General features: G+C 36.9%; 1 protein-coding gene across 3 annotated transcripts; it reads right to left on the bottom strand.

The window, feature by feature from the left end:
* Window positions 1-652: 652 nt before the first annotated feature.
* MDM2 (MDM2 proto-oncogene) lies at window positions 653-20,140 on the bottom strand. 3 transcript variants are annotated; one of them, XM_026074769.1, is made up of 12 exons: window positions 20,043-20,116; window positions 19,980-20,011; window positions 19,737-19,809; window positions 17,504-17,578; window positions 17,000-17,133; window positions 15,896-15,945; window positions 14,485-14,552; window positions 14,252-14,345; window positions 11,520-11,680; window positions 10,317-10,472; window positions 9,100-9,177; window positions 653-7,400 (listed from the first exon to the last, which is right to left on the bottom strand). In XM_026074769.1, the coding sequence occupies exons 3-12, from the start codon at window positions 19,803-19,805 to the stop codon at window positions 6,831-6,833; spliced, it is 1,455 nt and encodes a 484-aa protein (XP_025930554.1). In that variant the 5' UTR covers window positions 19,806-19,809; window positions 19,980-20,011; window positions 20,043-20,116; the 3' UTR covers window positions 653-6,830. The 3 variants fall into 3 exon arrangements, with proteins under 3 accessions (XP_025930554.1, XP_025930555.1, XP_025930553.1); XM_026074770.1 differs by having other exon boundaries at window positions 11,520-11,677; window positions 19,980-20,140; XM_026074768.1 differs by having other exon boundaries at window positions 19,980-20,140.
* Window positions 20,141-20,163: the final 23 nt, after the last annotated feature.

Below are 20,163 nucleotides of genomic sequence, written 5' to 3' on the forward strand. Positions count from 1 at the left end.
TGATCTTGGGAAACATCTGTATTTTCCTGTAGACAGCAAATCAAAAAAAAAAAAAAAAAAATCCAGAGAAGCAGTTAGCAGTTGTTAGATGCAAACAGAGCCCTTTTGACAGTACCACCTTTACTGAAAGGGTACCCCTGTCTCACATGAAAGCATACTAACTAACTGGGCTATATACATTGGTCGTTAGCCACAATTCTGCCAGTTTGCTAGATTCTGTGCAGCACATGAAATTGTAAATAAAATGTAGTTCAAAAATTGAAACAGAAATGTAGGTTCAGAATGAGGCCTGCATGTACAACAAGACGCTGTTTTTGACTGATGCCCTCATCATAGCACCTTGCCCATTTGAATTGTCTGTAGTTTTTGTTCTCTTACGAAGCGCTGTGGATAGTCCACCAGTCAGAGGAATAAAGTTATCCACTGCTACCTCCACTAACACTTGGTTCCGATTCTGTCACTTAAAGCAAAAAGGATCTACAGCTCACTTCACTTTAAAATCCCCCAAAAGCATGAAAGCTGTGAGAACACAGTGGACGAGTAAGGTTAGGAAGAGCCTGCATGTTGTTTCACAGAATTAAAAAACTGTGAGAGTAAAGCAGCAGAAATTCCAAAAATGAAATCATTGACTTAAAGAAATAAAAACAAGGCGTTTATATAAAAAGAATCTTTATTTAAAGCTTTTAAACATAACAATGTTTAGTTTCCTCAGAAAAGGAAAAACTTAAAACCAGAAGACATAAATGCAATGCACATGAGAATTCTTCTCTTAAAGGGAACTATATTCTGTGCAATTTGAGTAGATATTTTTACTTTACCTGTAAGGGCTGTCTAGAAGGTATGCGTATGTGTATACATGTATGTGTACATGTAGTGGCAAAATTGCATAGTTATTTAAATTTATTATTAAACAGTGTTTAATAATCATTCAACAATGCATACTCAGAAAACAATGCAAGACTCTGAAAAACCATCTGATTTTAGGATTTATGTAACCATCATGTTGACTTCCATTAATTCAATGTGAAAATAAGAACTGTCCTTTAAAGCCATGCTGTTTAATTTAAAGCAATGTTTACAAAAAAGAGGTGCTAACGCATTTTAACCAACAAATTTTACATGTACAATATATACTTCAAAGATATATTTGCTTGAAGTTTGTGTTGTGCCTGTACTAATTAAAAAAAAAAGCATACATCAGCTAAAAGCAACAATTTTTCATTTTTAGTAAGTTCTGACCTTTGTTAAGATACTTAGTTTTTGTTTTGTTTTGTTTTTTATTTACACTTTGCAACACCTTTAAACTACAAAGTAACTCCAAAAAATAAGAGCGAGACTCAGACATTATGCTGGGAACCTTCACTGCGTGACAGTAGTTAACCCCGTCCCAGGACCAGCAAGATGCCTGCCAGCAGCGAAAGCTGTTCTCCTGAACTCCCGGCCTGGTGGAGCTTCGAGCTACAATAGCGTACTGAAGAGTACAACCAGCTACGCAATGTGCAACCCCCCCCCCACAAAGTCTGCCTCTACCTGCTCGTATTGTGAATAAGCAGGTGAGAGCAGCCGATAAAGCAGGTACGAATCATGCCTTTCTGGGAGTCATTTATGCACACTACATAGGAAAGCATCAAAACAGCAAATACCCCTTTTTGGGCTGAGTAAAGCGTTGTGTTGTGCAACAAAACACCTATCTTCCTGGGATAACTGCTGCCCAACCATAGATGTAGGCAAATTAACACTCTGAGTAAATTAACTGGTTTAAAAAGCTAAGTAAAGTTAAAAATTCAACTTATGAGCATATTCAAGTTATGCCCTTTAGCAACTTTAGATTGAGAGGGAAGAAAACAGTTTTTCACCCCTGTACAATTGCTTTTTATTCATTTCAGTTTATTCACTTTCACTGTGCTTCTAGTAATTTTCTAATCTCCTTCCTGTAATAACAAGGTTTTCTGAAACAAACAATTATTCCTGTTGATGCTTTCTGCAAGAATGAGAATTGGTTTTCCTTCATATTAGACTTAAAGGGGAAAAATCTGAGTCTTTTGCATTTGGCCTCATAACCAAACAGACAGAAGTTTAAGAGACAGTGACATTTAAACAAGTTTTTACAAAAAAATGGAACTCAGTGATAAAATGGAACAAAAAAAAATGGTCAGAAATAAATGCAACACCTTTCATCAACAGAACTATGTAAACTTTTAGCCTTTCTAAATCAACCTGCTAACTGATGTGGCAGCCATAGCCTCTTGTGGAATACAATACAGCACATACTTGTTCCAGTGTAATGATACTAATATGCAATATTCCACAGGTGCTGTTCAACAAAAATGTAATCCTTGCAGTGAAATATTAACTAGAATCAGTGATCCAGCTACTTACACTTCAGCTGTGCAACATTTTTAAAGGATAAAAGCAGCAGACTTTATAAACTGGAAAATTTGAAGTGAAGATTCAGTATTAAAGATTCTCAAATATTTCAGTATTCAACATTTCTAGCCTTTTTGAGAAGTGTTAGACATACTGGAACAAAGTAATTTTGGCTTCTGTCTTGAGTACTCTGCACTTAGCTTTCTTGGTTCAGGAGTTGAATTTTAATATTAAAAAAATCTATATTGTGAAAAAGTCATATTTAATCAACAAGTATTTTTATTGTACTTTATAAAAGAGAATAACTGTAATTTTTGGTAATATTTGTATATGAATATTGTCTGCCTGAAGTGCATGAAGGAACAGGCTAAGACAATTACTGAAAATAATTGTATACTTTCAAATTTTGTTGATGTCTTGCCATTCCTTTAACCTTCTTGGTCACGTAGTCAAGGGCAAAAGAAATTATCACCCAATACAAATCAAACTTGAATCCTCTCCTCTTGTCACCACAGCTTCCAGATAAGGATTTACAATGTTACTAGAGCAATGAAGTAGTAAGTTAGCTTCTTAGTTATACTCGGAGATGCAAAAGCATTCCAAAAGAAAACAGCACCAAAATATTTTCACAACATTAATGTTGTATCAGCATCCATCTCTATTGTCATTTAATAAATCTTCTATGGTTATAACTCACTAGTTGTATTAAGAGAAGGAAAAAAAGAAAAGCCATAAATCTTCTTATGCCCCTCTTAGTTTGCAATATATCTGCCTTTTTATTTTTAATGCTACAATTGCTTAAATATTCTTCTTGTAACTGTGATTTACAACGTACGCACATTTATGTATATACACGTACCAATAGACTAATTCAATAAATTAAAGCTCAAAACACTAACTGTATGCACAGGAGTATGTACAAACTGCAATAAATTAAAGATTAAAATGTCTCTGGCATTAAATAACAATCTAAGAGAGCTCTCTAAGTATAAGTGTGAACTTCTGTGCTGATTTTGACAACTACTCAAGGACAGATAATTATCTATCCAAAAAAACCCAGGGTGATAAATACAAGGTTTGTTGCCATTAATCCTTTCGGCATTTCTTCTGTCTACATTTACAGAGGTCCAAGTGCAGGTCAAAGTGACTTAACAGAGCCAGATTCAAAAATTGCAATCTGTTACAATTAAGTGCCTGAACACCTGCTCTGAACCAGGGTCCTGGTCCTCAGCACTTCCGTCAGACAGATGCACGCACACCCCCTGTGCACCTAGAGCAGCTCTCATTTGCCTGCTGGCTTCTTCACAGGAACTGGGCTAGATGTCACACTACTCATCACTTCCTCATTTGTAAAGCAAGTTTTGAAAAAAGCCATCTAACCCTTACTAGAAAGTGTTAAAAATTAATAAGCCAAACAACACAATCCAGAACAAAGAGTCAGTCTGCTGCACTAGTTTATCCAAGGATGCAGAAACCTAAATTCCCATTTCCTCAATATTGTATGGAGTAGAGGGTATTTCCATGGCTATTCCCCACAGAAAAAGAAATGCTAAGGAAGTAAACTTTTAGATCCTAAAAGGGAAAATCCATTATGCTGTATGCTCTCCTTTTACCTTTTGCCAAGGCAGAAGGCTTTGGTGGGAGATATTATTGAAAGGAAATTCCAAAGCTAAGTAACTGTGAATAACAAGAATCACTACGCTGACCATACATGCTTTCTTGCGAGTGTTTTTTTGTTTGTTTCTAATGATGAAGATAACTTAAGGGGTTGTAAGAGGACACCAGGAGTGGGATGTTAAAATTTGTTCCAATAGGAACTAAGTAAGAACAGCTGCTCTCCCATGACTGCAGTTACATAGCAACTACAGTGACTGTAGAGAAGGTATCAAACTGAAAAAGCTTAAGGCATAAGAGACAGTGTAATGGATAAACTTCCTTAGCCCACTCCGCATTTTATCAATGCTCTTCCTGAACATACAGCTTTTCAATTCTCTCTCAACTACAGGTCCCAGGCAAGATATGACCACTGTTTGGTCCTGATCTGTAGATGCAGTGGAAGAGCCTTTGCAGGCTTCACCACACTTTATCAAGTAACATAAGAAAAATAAACAGGAAGCAGCCATGAATTAAGGCAAGTAACCATCTGTGAGAAGCATCACTGCCTGAAAATGTAAAGATCTGTCCTGCTGCAACAGGACAGTTTCACAGAAGTGCTGTAACCTATTTAAGCTTTAGCAAATTTTTCATCACAATTTCAATTCAGTGAGGCTATATGCAACGTTTTTTGACCAATATATCCAAAGTATGCATACCAGTGACAGCCTAAAGGATTTTTCCTATATCAGGCTAAAGGATTATCAAAACCCAGCATGAAAGGTTACTGTTGACCAAAGCCTTTAAGTTGTAACTTCAAGAACTTCCAACTATCTGCTGTCACATCACAAATTGCAAAGAGCAAGAAATTTGCATGTAAGAATTTGAAGAGACAATTACAATTGGGTTTTAAATTTTGTTAAGTTTAGTTAAAATGAATTACAATTAAACATCAGAGGTAACAGAATCTTCTTTTAGTAGTATTTTGCAAAAATAAGCTTAACTATGGAGAAAAAAAAAAAAAAGAGACCCAGGTAATTCAGTCTTTACATATCACGGAATTTCTCTGCAGGCAAATAACCAAGTGTTTAACAAGTTTGTATTGTACAGCTTTTAGTTTCTTTTATTTGTTATTTGCCTAGGTACTTCCTCATATTCAGGGTGTTTTTGCCCCTGATTTACAGATACTTTATACTAGAATAACTATTTCAGTTCTGACACTAAAGCAGTTATAACAGTAAGTCTTTGTACTAGTACACAGGTATTAACTGTTTTATACTAGTGTTTTAATTTAAGGAAGCTACTTAACCTAGGCTTGCAGGATGGTAAAAACCACCCAACTTCTGCATTTGGGTTACATCTCCATACATGGAACTCCCTTGACTCAAAAGCTACTAATCTGCCATTCTCCCTACTGGACAGACTACTAGTGACTACCTCTAAAATTAAAAACCTGCTAAAATGTGCAATTCTTTTCTTAAATTTAGTTTTCCAAAGGGGGAAAAAAATTACAACTCACGGGTGCAGAAACTATCCATCTAAAAAACAATTCAAATCTAATCTAACCACATCCTGAAGGTACTTTAGCATACAAATACATACTCACATTACCTTCTATGAATGCACCACAGAACTTAGTTAGTAAACTTCCTAATAAAGGAACAGACAAGTTTCACAAAGTTTTTGATAAGTACAGTGAGAAGAGTTAAAGCTGTAAGTGTCAGATCAAGTTGTGACAAATTTTCATATTAAGGTCTTTGAATATTTAAATTAGTCAAACACCTGGCAACAGATTTTCAAAATTCTTGTGATACAGATAAAAATAAATAAGAAAGACTACTTAACCTAAAAAATATCCACCTGAAATAGAACTACACAATTTATTTGTTTCTGCAACTAGAGGTGGATTTTTTTTTTATTCAAGGGAATGTAGTGCTCAAGCTGTATAACATACTGCTGAAGTCAAAAACCACCGCAGAAAAAATACAAATCTCCCCCAATATTGCCTAATTTGGGCAACTTATTATATAGACAATCCTTCATTTTCCTTGCCTGTTTCAAGTTTTACACACTGTTAAAATAATCCACAGCACAGCACAGACCACCAAATCTCACAAAATATTTTCAGAGCCTATTTCTTGGGATGTTTAAGAGGTAACTGTAAGACTGAATTTAAGTCAATGACTTCTCAGGACACGTTCCTACAGCACTGAAGTTTACAATGCAAGTTATAAAAATAAAAGACACTGTTTCCTATTCTATTTCCAAATCCTTAAATGATTTTCTATCACATCTTCCCTCATTTCCTGATAATCTTAAGTATCTAAAAGAGTTTCCCCATAATTTGACTACTGGGAAGAATTTAAGTTTTGGGAGCGAGGGAGACGAGATTCTATTTATTTATTTTACTGACTTATTCAGAGTTCTAATTTTTGCCCAGTGTCTTCACCAAGCAACAGATACTGGAATCTAGAGAGTCTTCTATCTTAAGAGGAGGAATCACCATCAACAAACTCTTCAAAAATGTATCTCCCCTCAAAACCACTAAATTTGTTTTTAATGTGTGTATTTAATCCAGTAATTCAAATGTTATTAACCTGTTTACAACATAAACACTTGGAAAGGCAGACCATTTACAGGAAATGGGTATTTCTATTGAGAAGGATTTAAAGTCTTCAAATTGGCTAATGAGTATTAGGCTAAACTATCAATTCCAGTGCAATATTTATTTCAGCAACCACCTTCCACATCAAATGTAAAGACACCCAAAATATTAATATTCCAATAAGTATACAAAAATAGTTTCTTACTCTCTTAATTGCTGTACCAGTCTATGAAGTTCCTTTTGCTGCTTTCCGCTCAACATCCTTCTAACTAAAGTAGGTTAGCACAATCATCTGTATGGGCTGTCTGCACACTGGACAGGGTTTGTTCCTCTTCTTAAGTTTTCTTGCGCATGTAAAACACGACATAAGATGTCCTGTTTTGCCATGTACTATGCAGCCATTTTTAGGTCTGCTTTGACATATGACACAGGGCTCTATGCTGGTGATAGGCAGACTGGATTCCTTACTTTCCTCTTTGTCCTGCACTTCTCTCTTCTCGGGTTCCTTAAAGTCCTCCTGGCTGCTACAAAACATGCTGCTAGATGTAGATGGCTGAGAATACTCTTCACTCTCCTGGGACTCGCAAATTTGTACTGCTTTATCATCACTTTCCTCCAAAGCTGGTTCTTTATCTTCAGTCATTTTCACTTTCTTACAGTCAGGAACATCAAAACCTTCTTCAGACTCCAGGTGCAAAGAACTTTCTAATTTGCTTTTTTCTGATTTATCACTCTTTTCATCCGGCAGCCAGTCCTCACGAAGGGCCCAGCATCTGTGGCAATGTCGTGGAAGTGGAGGATTCATTTCACTACATTCAGCACACTTCCAATAATCCTTTAGTGAATTAAAGGTTGAAACAGTTAAGCTACTTGGAACTCTTACAATTGAAATATTTAGAGATTACAAAGAATTTATTACTGCCAAAATAATAAGTCATCTTGAGCTATCAACTTGTTTATAGCTTAAAAATCCCATTCAGTGTTTGATCCCAGTTTGTGATTCTGGAATAGAACAGTCTAATTTTTAAAAGACTCTAATTTTCTTCCTTCTTGCAGTAGACGTGAAATAAAAATAGAGGTAGAGACTTTTTTTTTTTTAATTATTTCTTAGCCAAAACTGAAGAAACTAGACCACAGAAGTCTTCGGAGAACCTCATGAAGAACTTTTCTGGCAAAAGGGCTACCATTTCCATTATTTTCAGTTATGAGCTTATGAATGAGAACTGTTTTGCAAATGACTAGCAACACCCCGACTGGAGGAACAGCCTCTAAACCGGGGGATGCTCAGCTGTTGCTGCTCGGTGCATGTTTATTTCCAGTGGAAATGGCCAGGAGGATGTTGGTCTGCCAAATGGCCGGGTGAGGGCACTCTGAGACAGCAGTATGACACAGAGTAGAAAACATCAGCCATTTTAAAGAGAGTCATGTCACTGTCTCGGAGCTTACTCCATAGGCTGCAATGAAAAGAGACCCTCTATCCCATTAAAAAATGCCTTTTTTTTCTTTTAATATGGAAAAAGATCCTCCTTAGAATTAATGCATTCTGTAGAGAAAAAAAGAACAAAATCCCTTATTTGGAAGGCTTGAAGCATTTTTTGGTTTGAGTCCTGAATAGCATCAGCAGCATCAAAAGCTTAAGACACCAATTTTAAATCCTAAAAATAATGGACAGATATATTTTTCCACACATAAGGAGCGCTATGTTTTCAAATGGTGTCTGGCCCTGTCTCCACACAGAGGAGTCCCGCAGAGCATCAAGGGACTGGAACATTTCAAATAGTTTTGCACAACAGCTTTATTCAAGCTTCAACAGTGAAAAGCAACAATTAAAATATACAATGCTTTTTAATTCTAGAGAAACTTTTAAAAATATTCAACATTACATTTAAAAAGACCCCAGCTACCCTTCAAGACACAAAATAACTTATTTTAAACTGGGGTGAGGGTATATTTTATTTATAGCTGTCTACATATTTTGCTCCAAATACCATAAGCCTGCAGTTCTTCCCACAATCAAGAACTGTCGCACAAAATTAAAAATGCCTCAAAACCTACTAATTTTACAATACTGTTCTGAAAATGCAACTTCTGAAAGGTTTGCCTTCACATCTCTATACTACTGATTCCTTCATTCAGGATGGACAATAAAATGAGATACTCTGATTTATAATGAAAGCTTTTTAAATATACACAATATTTTAAACAATATTTCCTCTGCATTTTGCACAAAAAGTCAGCCTTAGGCTCTAAATAGTTTTCTTCCACTAAGCCAGTGAAACTTTAAGTTAGTTTTTCTAAAATGAATTAGGAAACTTATTTTAAAACTTTTTTTTTTTTTTTTTTTTTTAATATTCACGTTCCTTAATACTCACATGTTGGTAATCAAAATACTAGCTTGGAATCTTCAAGCATGCAAGAAAAAGCTAATTAAAGATTTAAAAATCATGGGTAACCACAGACTTCACCTATAAGCCTTGACCTGCTCTGTCCATTCACCCAATTTACAATGCTTTGCAAATCAAGGATTTACTCACAGCGAGAGAAATCTCTGGATCTTCGTCGAATGAATCAGCATCACTTTCTTCATCTTGATAAATAGTCAACTGATATACCTGATTAAAAAAAAAAAGGCACTGAAAGCTCTGAAGCACTCTTTTTTGGCATTCATTTTATAAAACCTGTTTTTTGATAACCACTTTTAATTAAATGTAGTAAGTTTGATATTAATAAAGGCTAGAAAGTAACTCCTGATAAAATCTGATAGCTAGGTTTGGAAAAAATTTCTGTTCACACTTGGGACGCACAGTTTGACAAACACAGATGAGACAGATAAAAGGGACAACTTTCTCATACAGTTCATGTCAACTGTAAGAGAGAAATGTAGCAGTAAGAAAACACTCTCTTTTAACACTACTGTTAAGGAAACAAAACCAAACCCTCAATCCTCTCCCCCTCCAAATCTCTGTCTTATCTCAGGGTGCAGCTCTGCGGCACTCTAAGCCACTGTAAATCAGCATAGCCAGTTCCATTCCTCCACTCCCAAGTATCATGATCATATATGTCCCTGACCGATTCTGACTTTGGTGCTTACCTCATCTTGCTGTAAGCTAATACAGCTCACTGAAACAGCAGAAAACTAATACAGAAAAAATAATTTCCCACTTCATTCCTGACATTACAGGCGCCTAAATCTCTTGAAAAGATGGGAACTACAATTTTAATATGTTGTTGTCTCCTAATGGAAATTTCTAAAATTGTATTTCAGCATATCTCTATAAAACATTTAGATTCATGGAGACAAGTAATTTAGAAGTATCCCTCTGCAAAGAGTTACTAGGAAAGTTCTCATTCAGTGTCCAGAGTTAAGCTCAACGTATGTTCCAAATGAATACTTCTGTAATTAAAAATGTAAGATTAGACTCAAGCATACATAACGCTCCTGACTCCAGCTGCTAAGGAGTGACGTTTAAGACAGACAGACATCTCCGGGCTACCAGGGTCTGTCTCAAAACCTGCAGAATGCCTCAGCACAGTTCTGGATACAGGACTGATGGGTGTGTAATTGTGGCCCAACTGCACAGGCACGTAACTTGATATAATAAATGACTGGGTGCAGTTTGTTATATAGCATATGCAGTCCTGAAATAAGTCTGAAGAATTACTGCTTCTATTTGTCAGAATCTCAACACGAAGTATTCATGTAATTTTCCTTCCCCTTCTCACCCACCAATCATAAAAGGCAAATATATACCTCATCATCTTCATCTGTGAGCTCCTGTCCTTCTTCATTATGGCTATAGTCTTCTGAATAAATAGACTCAACTTCAAACTCTACACTGAACTGGTCTGAAACAGAACTGTGGTCAAACCAGTCAGAGTTTTCACTTAGTGAACTGGCATCAAGATCCTGAAAAAAGAGAAAGAAAATATACATTCAGCCTCACTAGTCCATACCTATATAACCATTTCTATTAAGATCGCTCTTAATAAGATAAAACTGAACTATACAGTTTAATTAGCTATGGAAGAAATGAAAAGAGCTGCTGTTAGATGGAACATCTTTTATGAGACAAACTGATTATACCTGGGTAAAAATAATTAAAGCTTTTAGATCTGAAAGCTTGTCAGTTTTGTGATAGAAGCAGCAGTCAACCTATATTCAGCTTAAAGACTGCTTCTTCTATTTCACAAAAGTTCTTGCATGTCATCTTATGCTTTTTGAGAGAAGATGCTGTCTTTTAGCTCTATGTCATTAAATTCTCTATTCTCATCTACTTGTCTTTTTAACTTTCATGTTCTTCTTTAATTTGAGACAGTGGTTAAACAGTTATCAAATAGCAAAAAGTGAAGTTAAAATATTAGTTCTGTCAATTCAAAATACTGTTATTTGACTAAGAATACAATTAATTTAGCTTTTCATTACTTAGCCTAACCACAGATAATCTGTCTCAGTGTTTGCTGAAAACAATAAAAAAAGTCAGTAAGGGCTACGCAAACAAATACAGCATACCATCAGGGCACTACTATGTACAGTTATCAAAGTTGTACTATAACTACCACTTGTCCAGAACTAGATATTGTTCTAAGTTATAGATTGCCTATGACTACTTTTCTTCTTTTGTCAATCTAAGAAAGTACTTATTTTAAAATACAAAATAGATTTTGCGCTTTTTTAATACTGCACCAAGAAATAAGACTCTATTTGCCTGTCTTTCTCCATGAATATTCAGAGCTCATATTTCATATTGAGTTTTGTCAAAAAAAATCCATGAAAGACCTTACTCCACACACATACACCAACTTCTCTTTCAGTCCCTTCTCTTTCCCCAGCCCCAATTCTCAGACGCCACTAAAGGCACTGCTGGTTTCAGTTACTAATACAAGGTTCTAAGATGCACATCTGCAGTTGTGGTATCTGCAAAATCTGTACCACAAAAAGCATTTTTTGACTTACAGGAATGGAAGGAGAATCTGTTGAATCACTGCTATTGCTTCTTTCACGACACAGCCCACTGACTACACACCACGAGAGACTTTCATCAAACGTCAACGAAATGCTGTCCGACTTGTGTCGTTTTCTTCTGTCGCTATGCGGATCATCCGAAGAATTTTCTTCTGGGCATATTAAAGAATTTTTATTAATCCAAAAACATCTATGCAGTGTGCAGTTTTGCTTGTTCTTTATAGCAGCTTAAAATGTAATTTACTTATTTAGGAGTTCAAGAAAAATAGTTCTTCAGTATTATTTTATGGAAAAAAGTAAAGGCACCAAAAGCTAATTTTAAGAAGGCACAGTAACACTGAGAAACATGAGTAATGTGGAACACATTCAAGAAACCAGTATTTCAGGATCTGGTTCTCCCCGCTTGTCCCATCAGTACAGCTTGTAAATGGCAGCTTCCATATTTAGCAAATACAGTAATTGCAAAGCTGGAAGTGCTTTTTACTCCATTTCACACAAAGCACTTAAGTTACACCCCTCCTAACTTTAAGAAATTCAGTTTCGATCCTAATTGTCCTAGCTCCCCCTGCAGTCAGTATACAGAAAGGTACTTTCAGAGGGCTCGTTAGCCCCTTCCAGAATTTGGAGGGAGACAAGAGCAACTAGCTCTCAGGTCAAACACATACAAAGGATCTCATGCCAGGCAAGATAAATTCAAGTGCAAGTTCCAGATACTTCAACAAATCTATCAGTTAATAGTTGCAATACATGTAATAGTATTTACTCAAAAGGATTTTTCTAACAAATCCTTACATGAATGAGTTCGACCACACTCTAGCAAGAAAATCTTCAGGACTAACATACTGTGTAAAAATTTAACTACAGAAGCATTGCTTTGAGCTGTGCATATTAAACAATTTTAATTTAAAGGCAGAAAAGCAATGCTTTCTAAGTATGTCACATTTTAAAACAACACTGTTTTGCAGCATAAGAAGGAGTAGGGGGACAGCATTTTAGGGGTAAAAAAGTCAAAATTCAGCTCCACTGGTATTTACAGAGTTTGATAAGAAATAAGTTTATTTAAAAAGCATTGCAAAGTCAGTACATAAGTGCAGTGGAGTGAAAATTTCCAAAGAGGACTGACAAATTGGTTCAACAGACTTTTGGTAAGAGCCTGCTGCCCCCTACAGGTGCCTTTTGCACACACCCTCTATTGCCCAACTTCTCCCTTGTCTTGTAAAAATACATCCTGACAATCCATGAGTCTCCAAGTCTTGAATCTTTCATTGCAAAAGAAAAGAGAACAAAACACTTGTACATACTTTGAGACTTCTCTTACTTTCCCTTGGTGCTTCTTGGCTCAGCCCCTCTCTTTTCTTTTTCCGCCCTGAGAGCCCCACCAAATTTGGTGCCCCCAGGCCCAACGGTTGCTCCTGTCCATCGTTGTCCTCATTAAGATGTCATGGCTCCATGCTGTACTGATAATGTATCACCACAAGGTTTCTATACACTATATAAGCGGCTCCAAAGGAGCCGCTACCATCCCAATTTAACAAGAATAGTGGTTTAAAAGGAAGATTTCCTATAAATTAGAAAAAAAGTGTATATAAAAACACTACATTAAAAGAACTTTTAAGGTTGTAACAAACTAATAAACGGATGCAAAGACAGAGTTAATAATCAAACCTACAATAAGTAAGCACAACACAGGACCTCATGTGCTCTGGGTCATGCCTAAATATTACAGGTTATGATGTTTAACTGTGAATTTCCATCCTTTCATCAGTTTTAGTTACAACATTAAAATATTCTTTTAATCTAGTGCAAACCGCTTAGCAATGCAGTACAGTTTTTTGGGCTGGCTAATATAACAACGACCCATGATGAATACAAAAAAATACTAGACAAAAACTGAGGAACTGAAAAGTGTTCCCAAACGACTTAAGAAAAAGAAAGATCTCATCATTGCCCAGGTGATTACAGGTATCAAGTCATGAGCTAATAAAGCAAGCAATGAAACAAACTGATGTGAGAAATTGCAAAGTAATAGGTAAGTTGGAATGCAGAGAACACTTGCATTGAGAAATTTAAAGTTATACAGGTTTATGCAGACCAGCTTATTTGTTAATTATCAGAATAAACACTCCACATTTTGAAAATACACTTATCAATAATAATTAATTAACCACAGCAAAGAGAAGGTGGAGAGAAGTAAGAAGTGGCCAGACTTTTTTTTTTTTTTTTTTAAAGTAAGTGCTTAAGGATTGTCAGGATCCCAAATACATCCAAAATTATCCAATGAAATTAAACATAACACCTTTCACTTCTGTGTAACCAACTAAAAATCCAATGCAAACTTCTTTTAGAGAGCAACAAAATTTTTAAATCTTGTGGTCTCAGAGGGAACTGAAATGAATTTGATTATATCAGTCTATTCATAAACGAAAGCGTTCTCATCATGAAGTGACACAACTGAAACTTGTTCACATCAGCAGAACTTGAACAGATCTGTGGAACAGGTTCTTCTATCACCTTACTAATAGTTCTAGAGATCTGAACTGTAAGACAATACTGGAGCAATGCAAAGAATCCTGTATTTCTATTAGATTGAACATTTTCTTTAAGATAAGCAGAGAAACAGCAATAGTATTTGTCACCATCTTTCAAAATCAGCAAGGCAACAGATTTTTTTTTCCCTAAGTGAACATGCTATTGAAAGCTCTGTATCATAAATCTGCACATACCAGATTCACTGTGTGTTCTCCTCCTAGAAGATGTAGTTGGTCGGGAAGTCAAGTTTGGTGAAGTCTGCTTCTCTTCTAACTCTTGCATGGATTCCTGATTAACAGAAATACTGCATAAGCATAAGCATGAATATAAAAGATTAGAATTACTCTAACTGCATCTAAACCATTGAGACTAGAGTGTGCAACTTAACTGATTTTACATCTGAGAATATATCAAATTGAAAGATTACCTTTAAAACATTTTCTGTTTCAAGCTGAAATCTGGCGTCATCCTCAGGTGTGTCAACAAGTGTTGAGACTGAAAAAAAAATCCAAAACCATATTACAATACAGCAGAAAAAGGTAATCTCAGGTTAAAAAAAAACTATAGTAAAAGCAAGGGAGATAAGTTAACTGCACACTATTTACAAAGTAAGTTCTAATCAGAACTTACAATCCATACATTTTTTTAAACAACTGAAAAAACAACTCCACTCCTTTGCTTTTCAGGTATGTCCAATACTTTACCTGTAACATTATAAAAATGGAAAAGGAGGGAGGAAGAAGAAATCCCAACTGCAAAGTAGGTCAGAATTATATTATAAATGCCTACAGATGAAGGATATGCATTAGCTAGGGTTCTGCAGGCATGAAAGAATGTAGGTAGGAAATATTTTTACACTTCCTCCTCTCCAAAGTGTATTTTACTAGCTATCATCTTTATGGGAACACTGATTTAAAAATATATTAAATAGTGGAAGAAAAATTGGCTTTTGTTGACTTACTGCCTGCATGGATCCAGAAGTAACCAATTATCTTCCCCTCCCCAAAATAGTCAGAGCTAGTTTAAGTATTGCAAACATAACAGTAGGGGCCAATAAAGACAGTGTCTTCCCCATTGAGTATTTGAGCACTTACCTTCAAGAATCATCATAAACAAAGGGTGTCTTAATATGGATTTAGAAGGAAACTCACAAAATTACCCCCAAATTACAGCTATATTGAGCATTTTTATACTCCAGAAAAGAATGTGTGTAACAATTCTCCATTTATGGAGTGTCTATCCATGGAGTTACAATTTTTTTTTTTTTTTTTTTTTTTTTTTTAAGTATACAGGCTTTTTAAAAAGGACTCAATTTAGCTAATGTAGCTGAGCTTACGACCTGTTCTAAATGTATTCCACATTCAGTTTTGAACATGAAAACAGAACACTAAAACAAAACAAAAACAAAAACACACTAGAAAAAAAAAATCAAAGGTTTACCCTGACTTCACTGTTGGCACAAGCTCAAGAAGCTCATTTTTGGTCCTAAACCCTTCAAGATCATAAAAAATTTGATTTGTAAGAAAAACAAGCAGTCAATTAAATTTTTGAATTCAGTCCCATTAGTGTTCAGTTCTGACTATGCCTGCTCTGGTTTATGTCCCACAAAATTACCCAAATGCAGTTCAGATTCAATTTTATTTCCAGAAAAAAAACAGTGGTTGGTTTGATTTGCTTTTACTTGCAGTCACTCTGGGCAGTGCTGTGTAAACTCAAATATCTCATCATGGAGAGACAGATGTTATCTGACCATTACACACAAGATGCATTATCGTAGGCATCTGTATCTTCCCTATTTCTACACCCCCCACAGAAAAGGCCCTCCAAAACTAGCTTACCTTGCTGATTGATTGCTACCAGATTTCTGGAAATCATTGAATATACTCTCCTTAGATGGGGATAAAAAAGAGATGTTGCAAGTTAGTTACTGTACAGTTCATATGTACTCTGCACATATACCTATAAAGATGTCCATGTTAGAATTAATTATTTTTAGTCTAATAATTAGAAATGGCCCCAAAAAGCAAGCTAATTTCTGCGAGGAATGCGGAAAACAGTTTTTCTGTCTTGCTTAAGTTTTTTCAGCTTCGTTATTTCACTTGTAAAAACAAAGCCCAAACAAAAAAGCCCTCTTTCTCCCTTTCTGAAGAAAGGGAAGAGAGTTTATTCACCTCAATAAATTTCAAAATGCTTTATTTTTTTAATTCACTTCAAAAGCCAGGAAATAGAAGATCATAACTCTTGTTAAAATGATTTGACAAGAAGTTCTTAACAAATCAGCAGTGATTTTGAGCTCTAGCACTGATTCAAAATTATTCTTGCTAGAATTTTTATAAATGATGCGTACAGGTCTTGTAGACAAGCAAACTTGCATTAAACCACGATTTATGTTAAGGCTCAGAAGACCAGGCATATAAGCAGTACAGCAAGGCAACCTGTTCAAAAGGAAGGCTAAAATACTGTAGCTTTGTGCTGGAGTGACACACAATTACTGGATAGGAGAACATACTGGAAGTAAATATGACTATTCTCTGCTGTTAACTTTTAAAACCTAGATTGTCTCCTTCATACACATTGTCAAGTCAGGAGTCCAATCTTACATGTTTCTGCAATCCCTTTGTAGCTGTTACATTACAAATGAAACAGGGAAAATTCTCTTCTCAAAACTCAGTGCCTGCGGTTACTGTACTCCTTTCAAGCTTGCAGATCATCTGAAATTTGTTGGTTATGAACACAAACATCGGTTCAGTAAGTTTCCAATTAAAAAAAAAAGAAACCAGAAAAGAGATAGGAAAAAAAAGAGAAAAAGACCAGACCAGGTGATTAACTATAAAAGAGAGCTAAACATCTTGCAAGGCATAGAGAACTAAAAAATGCCATACATAATCATTATGTTCTACATTAGTTCACAATCAGACTTTCAGAAAAGCATGCCATTTTACCTGTGTTCTTTTACTGAAAAGCTTGGTACTCCAAATAAATCCCCAAGGAGATCATTTGCACAATGCACAATATGCTGCTGTTTTTCATCATATAATTGTTTAGACATAATATATTGGCCAAGATAGAATATTACCTGTAAAATAAATCAAATAGATATTAAATACATATGCTTTGCTGTTACAAGTTTAAGTGTACAAGAAAAGACATTAAATTCATTGACACATTTGCTCTTCTCATACTGATTGTCTGAAAATCCCTCTGAGTTGCAATTTTCATCTATGGTTCACCAAGTACTCTGCTGTTCTAGACAGCCAGAAATTGCAGTCTAGAGTTTGAGAAACTTGCTCAAGGCAATCTAACAAGTCAGCAGGACAACTAAAAACAACGTCCTGTCTCAGTACTTTCTACTCAAGCTGTGAACTACTCCCTCGGATTCACCCAGAACAAAAGAAGAATCCATCTGCATTTACTGTAATCTATCTTTGCTGATTAAAAGTTCTCACCTCCTTCATAGTAAAAGTGTCCTTTTCTGCGCCAGCTAACTTCAACAACTTCAGCAATAATGGTTTTGGTTTAACCTGTGGTGGGAAGAAGAGTCTGCTGCAGTTATTCAATAAATACAGTATTATTTATACAGATGAGTTTCTTCCTTCTGTTATTTATCTGATATACAAACACAACAACTCCATGAAAACCTATCCACATCCAAGCTTCTGACTTTGCAAAGTTAGAAATTAAAAAGAAAATATCACAAACCCAATCTTACTAAGTTTCTCATACAGTGTACATCCTAGCCCAAACCCTGATCTTTCTGTGGTACATACAGATTCCTTGACTTGAGCTACAAGATTCTTTTGCTGATCCACTGGAACAGGGCTGGGCCCTGGAGAATTCAGCTTCACTCCTTTAGTCACTACAGTGACTCCAGAGAGGAGGCAGGAAGGCAGATGGACCTTGGGGCTACCTGTGAGGTCCAGAGTGCAATGGACAAAGCAGAGCCATCTCTTGTCCATCTCTTCCCTATTCTCTTCCCATGACAGTTTGAGGCTGCAGTTTACATTTGTCAGACGGGTTGCTTTACTTCTTTAGGCTTTTCTTTGTGGGGATAAGCAGCCCTTGCCCTTTCCACCAACTTTCAATCACTCCTACCTTTACAATACCCTGCCCTCCCTCCCCAGGCGCTGTGCCAGCAGAGTTATTTCTGTGGCCATTCTATGAACAATTTCCAAGATAGAGGACAGAACAGTTTAAGAATTACCTTCCCCCTCTTTTTTCTCCTGGACAGAGCAGTGTCCTGGTCCCATTCACTGCACTGCTCTACAAACAGCTGTGCTAGTGTAATGCAGGAGACAAGGACAAGCTGTAGGGACTGGCACTACTGCCAAGAAAATGCCTGTGTAGCCATTGTCTGAGAGTTCCCAGCACAGTAGATTCTAGTCCTAACACTTTACCAACATCAAGAATATTCTAAGAACAGGCTAATGTTTAAACACATTCTCTAAAATAAGAAAAAGAGCCTATTACAAAAACATTTTGCAAGAAAGCCTGAATAAAATATCATGAGGCAAAGAATAAATACCTAAGGGGAGAGGAGGACTTCCCTACATTCCATTTCAAATATCTGCTAAAACCAGCATAAAGTCTTTATTAACACTGCATTAACAAGTAATTAGTTGCAAGAATCGCACATAAGGAAAAAAACTAAAACGTATTTGAACAATGATACATGTCTATTCACCCTTTCTAAATGCTAGAACTATTTAGAGAATGGAGGATATACTGCAGTTTCATAAAGGAAACAAACACTAGCTTAATAAAGTAACAAAGGCAGCTTAACATAGTAAGGCAAGTCATAGTTTCAGATGTCTGATTCCACACTAGATGCATGGGCTAAGATTCTTTTACTCCCAAGCCCTCGCTCCCCAACTCCTGCAAGCAGGAAGTTCTTCTACACAGACCTGACTGCATATCATAGCATCACATTAGGATGACTTTAAAAATATATTAAAAAAAAATTTTTTTTGAGCCACAGTCTACTATTCTGCAATTGGGCTTTTTGAAAGCTCTGCTATCAGTTTACACTTTTAAGCTTACCCTTCTACAAAAAGCAATTAAGTTAAATCCTCATTGTACACCATGCCATTTTTAATAAACTGTTACATCTCAGGTATAACACACAGGCCAATTCCATTCTAAGGAAATGTTATGTACAAAGTCAGCACAGCATAACCATCGCTTTATCATGGAAAGCCTGGATGTGTAAAGCCTTAAATAGAAATGAAGACTCTTACTACAATTTGCTTACAAATTCCAAGACAGCAGAAAGTGAAAATGCCAAATTCAAAAATCTACAGTTATAATGGCAAGCAAGCAATGTATGTTTTGCCCAAAGGAGAGCTTCCACAACTCTTCAGTTATGACACCTGTTACATTTTCTACCACGAAGCATTTAGCAGGATCAGATCTGACTATGAAGCCCTTTTAATTAGAAGAAAGTAACCTGAACATCAAAGTTCTCCAGGAAACAGAGTTCGGACCTAAACCGCCACCCTCAACTCTCACCCACGAATGAGAAAGATTTACTTCACAATTACAGGACCAAAGAGAGCGCATCTTCACCGGGCTTCCTGGCTTTTCTCTAACCACCGCTCCCTGAGCAAAGCAGCCCCTCTTAATTAGCAGATAAAAACTCTGCAAAAAGCAGGAAAACCTCGCGCGTCGAACAGAGCTACTGACCAGTGCCTCTTGCTCCGAAGCGGTGACAGAAGAGGCGTCCGTCAGGGAGGACATCTTGGTATTGCACATTTGCCTGCAGTTAAGGGGAAAGCGACCCGAAACATGTAACGCAGCGACACACCCCGGGCTTCCCCTCGCGCAGAGGCACCGAGGGGCGGTCGCGGCGCCCGGCAGCGCGCACGGGAAGGCGCCGCGCTCCGCCGCCCCGCAGCGCGGCCGCCACCGCGGCGGGGCCCCACTCACCTGCGTGGCCTCGTTCTACCCACACGCCGGGCTCCGGCGGCGAGTAGCTGGGCCGCGCCGGGCCGCCCCTTATATAGCGCTGCCAAGGGAAGGCAAGTCGGGGCTTAGCTCCTCCGCCGGCCGCGGCGCGACATGCCTGAGCATGACCCACAGCGGCGGCGCTGCCGAGTCACCGCGGGGGGCG

Source organism: Apteryx rowi, unplaced genomic scaffold, assembly GCF_003343035.1.
Source record: "Apteryx rowi isolate R43461 unplaced genomic scaffold, aptRow1 scaffold_4, whole genome shotgun sequence".
NCBI lineage: Eukaryota > Metazoa > Chordata > Aves > Apterygiformes > Apterygidae > Apteryx > Apteryx rowi.

Coding starts and splice junctions, on each gene's coding strand:
- MDM2 (XM_026074768.1), bottom strand. CDS start 19,805: ATGTGCAATACCAAGATGTCCTCCCTGACGGACGCCTCTTCTGTCACC. Junction 17,134..17,503: donor ACACTTTTACTATGAAGGAG/GTGAGAACTTTT, acceptor TTTATTTTACAG/GTAATATTCTATCTTGGCCA. Junction 11,681..14,251: donor GAGAACACACAGTGAATCTG/GTATGTGCAGAT, acceptor TAATATGCCCAG/AAGAAAATTCTTCGGATGAT.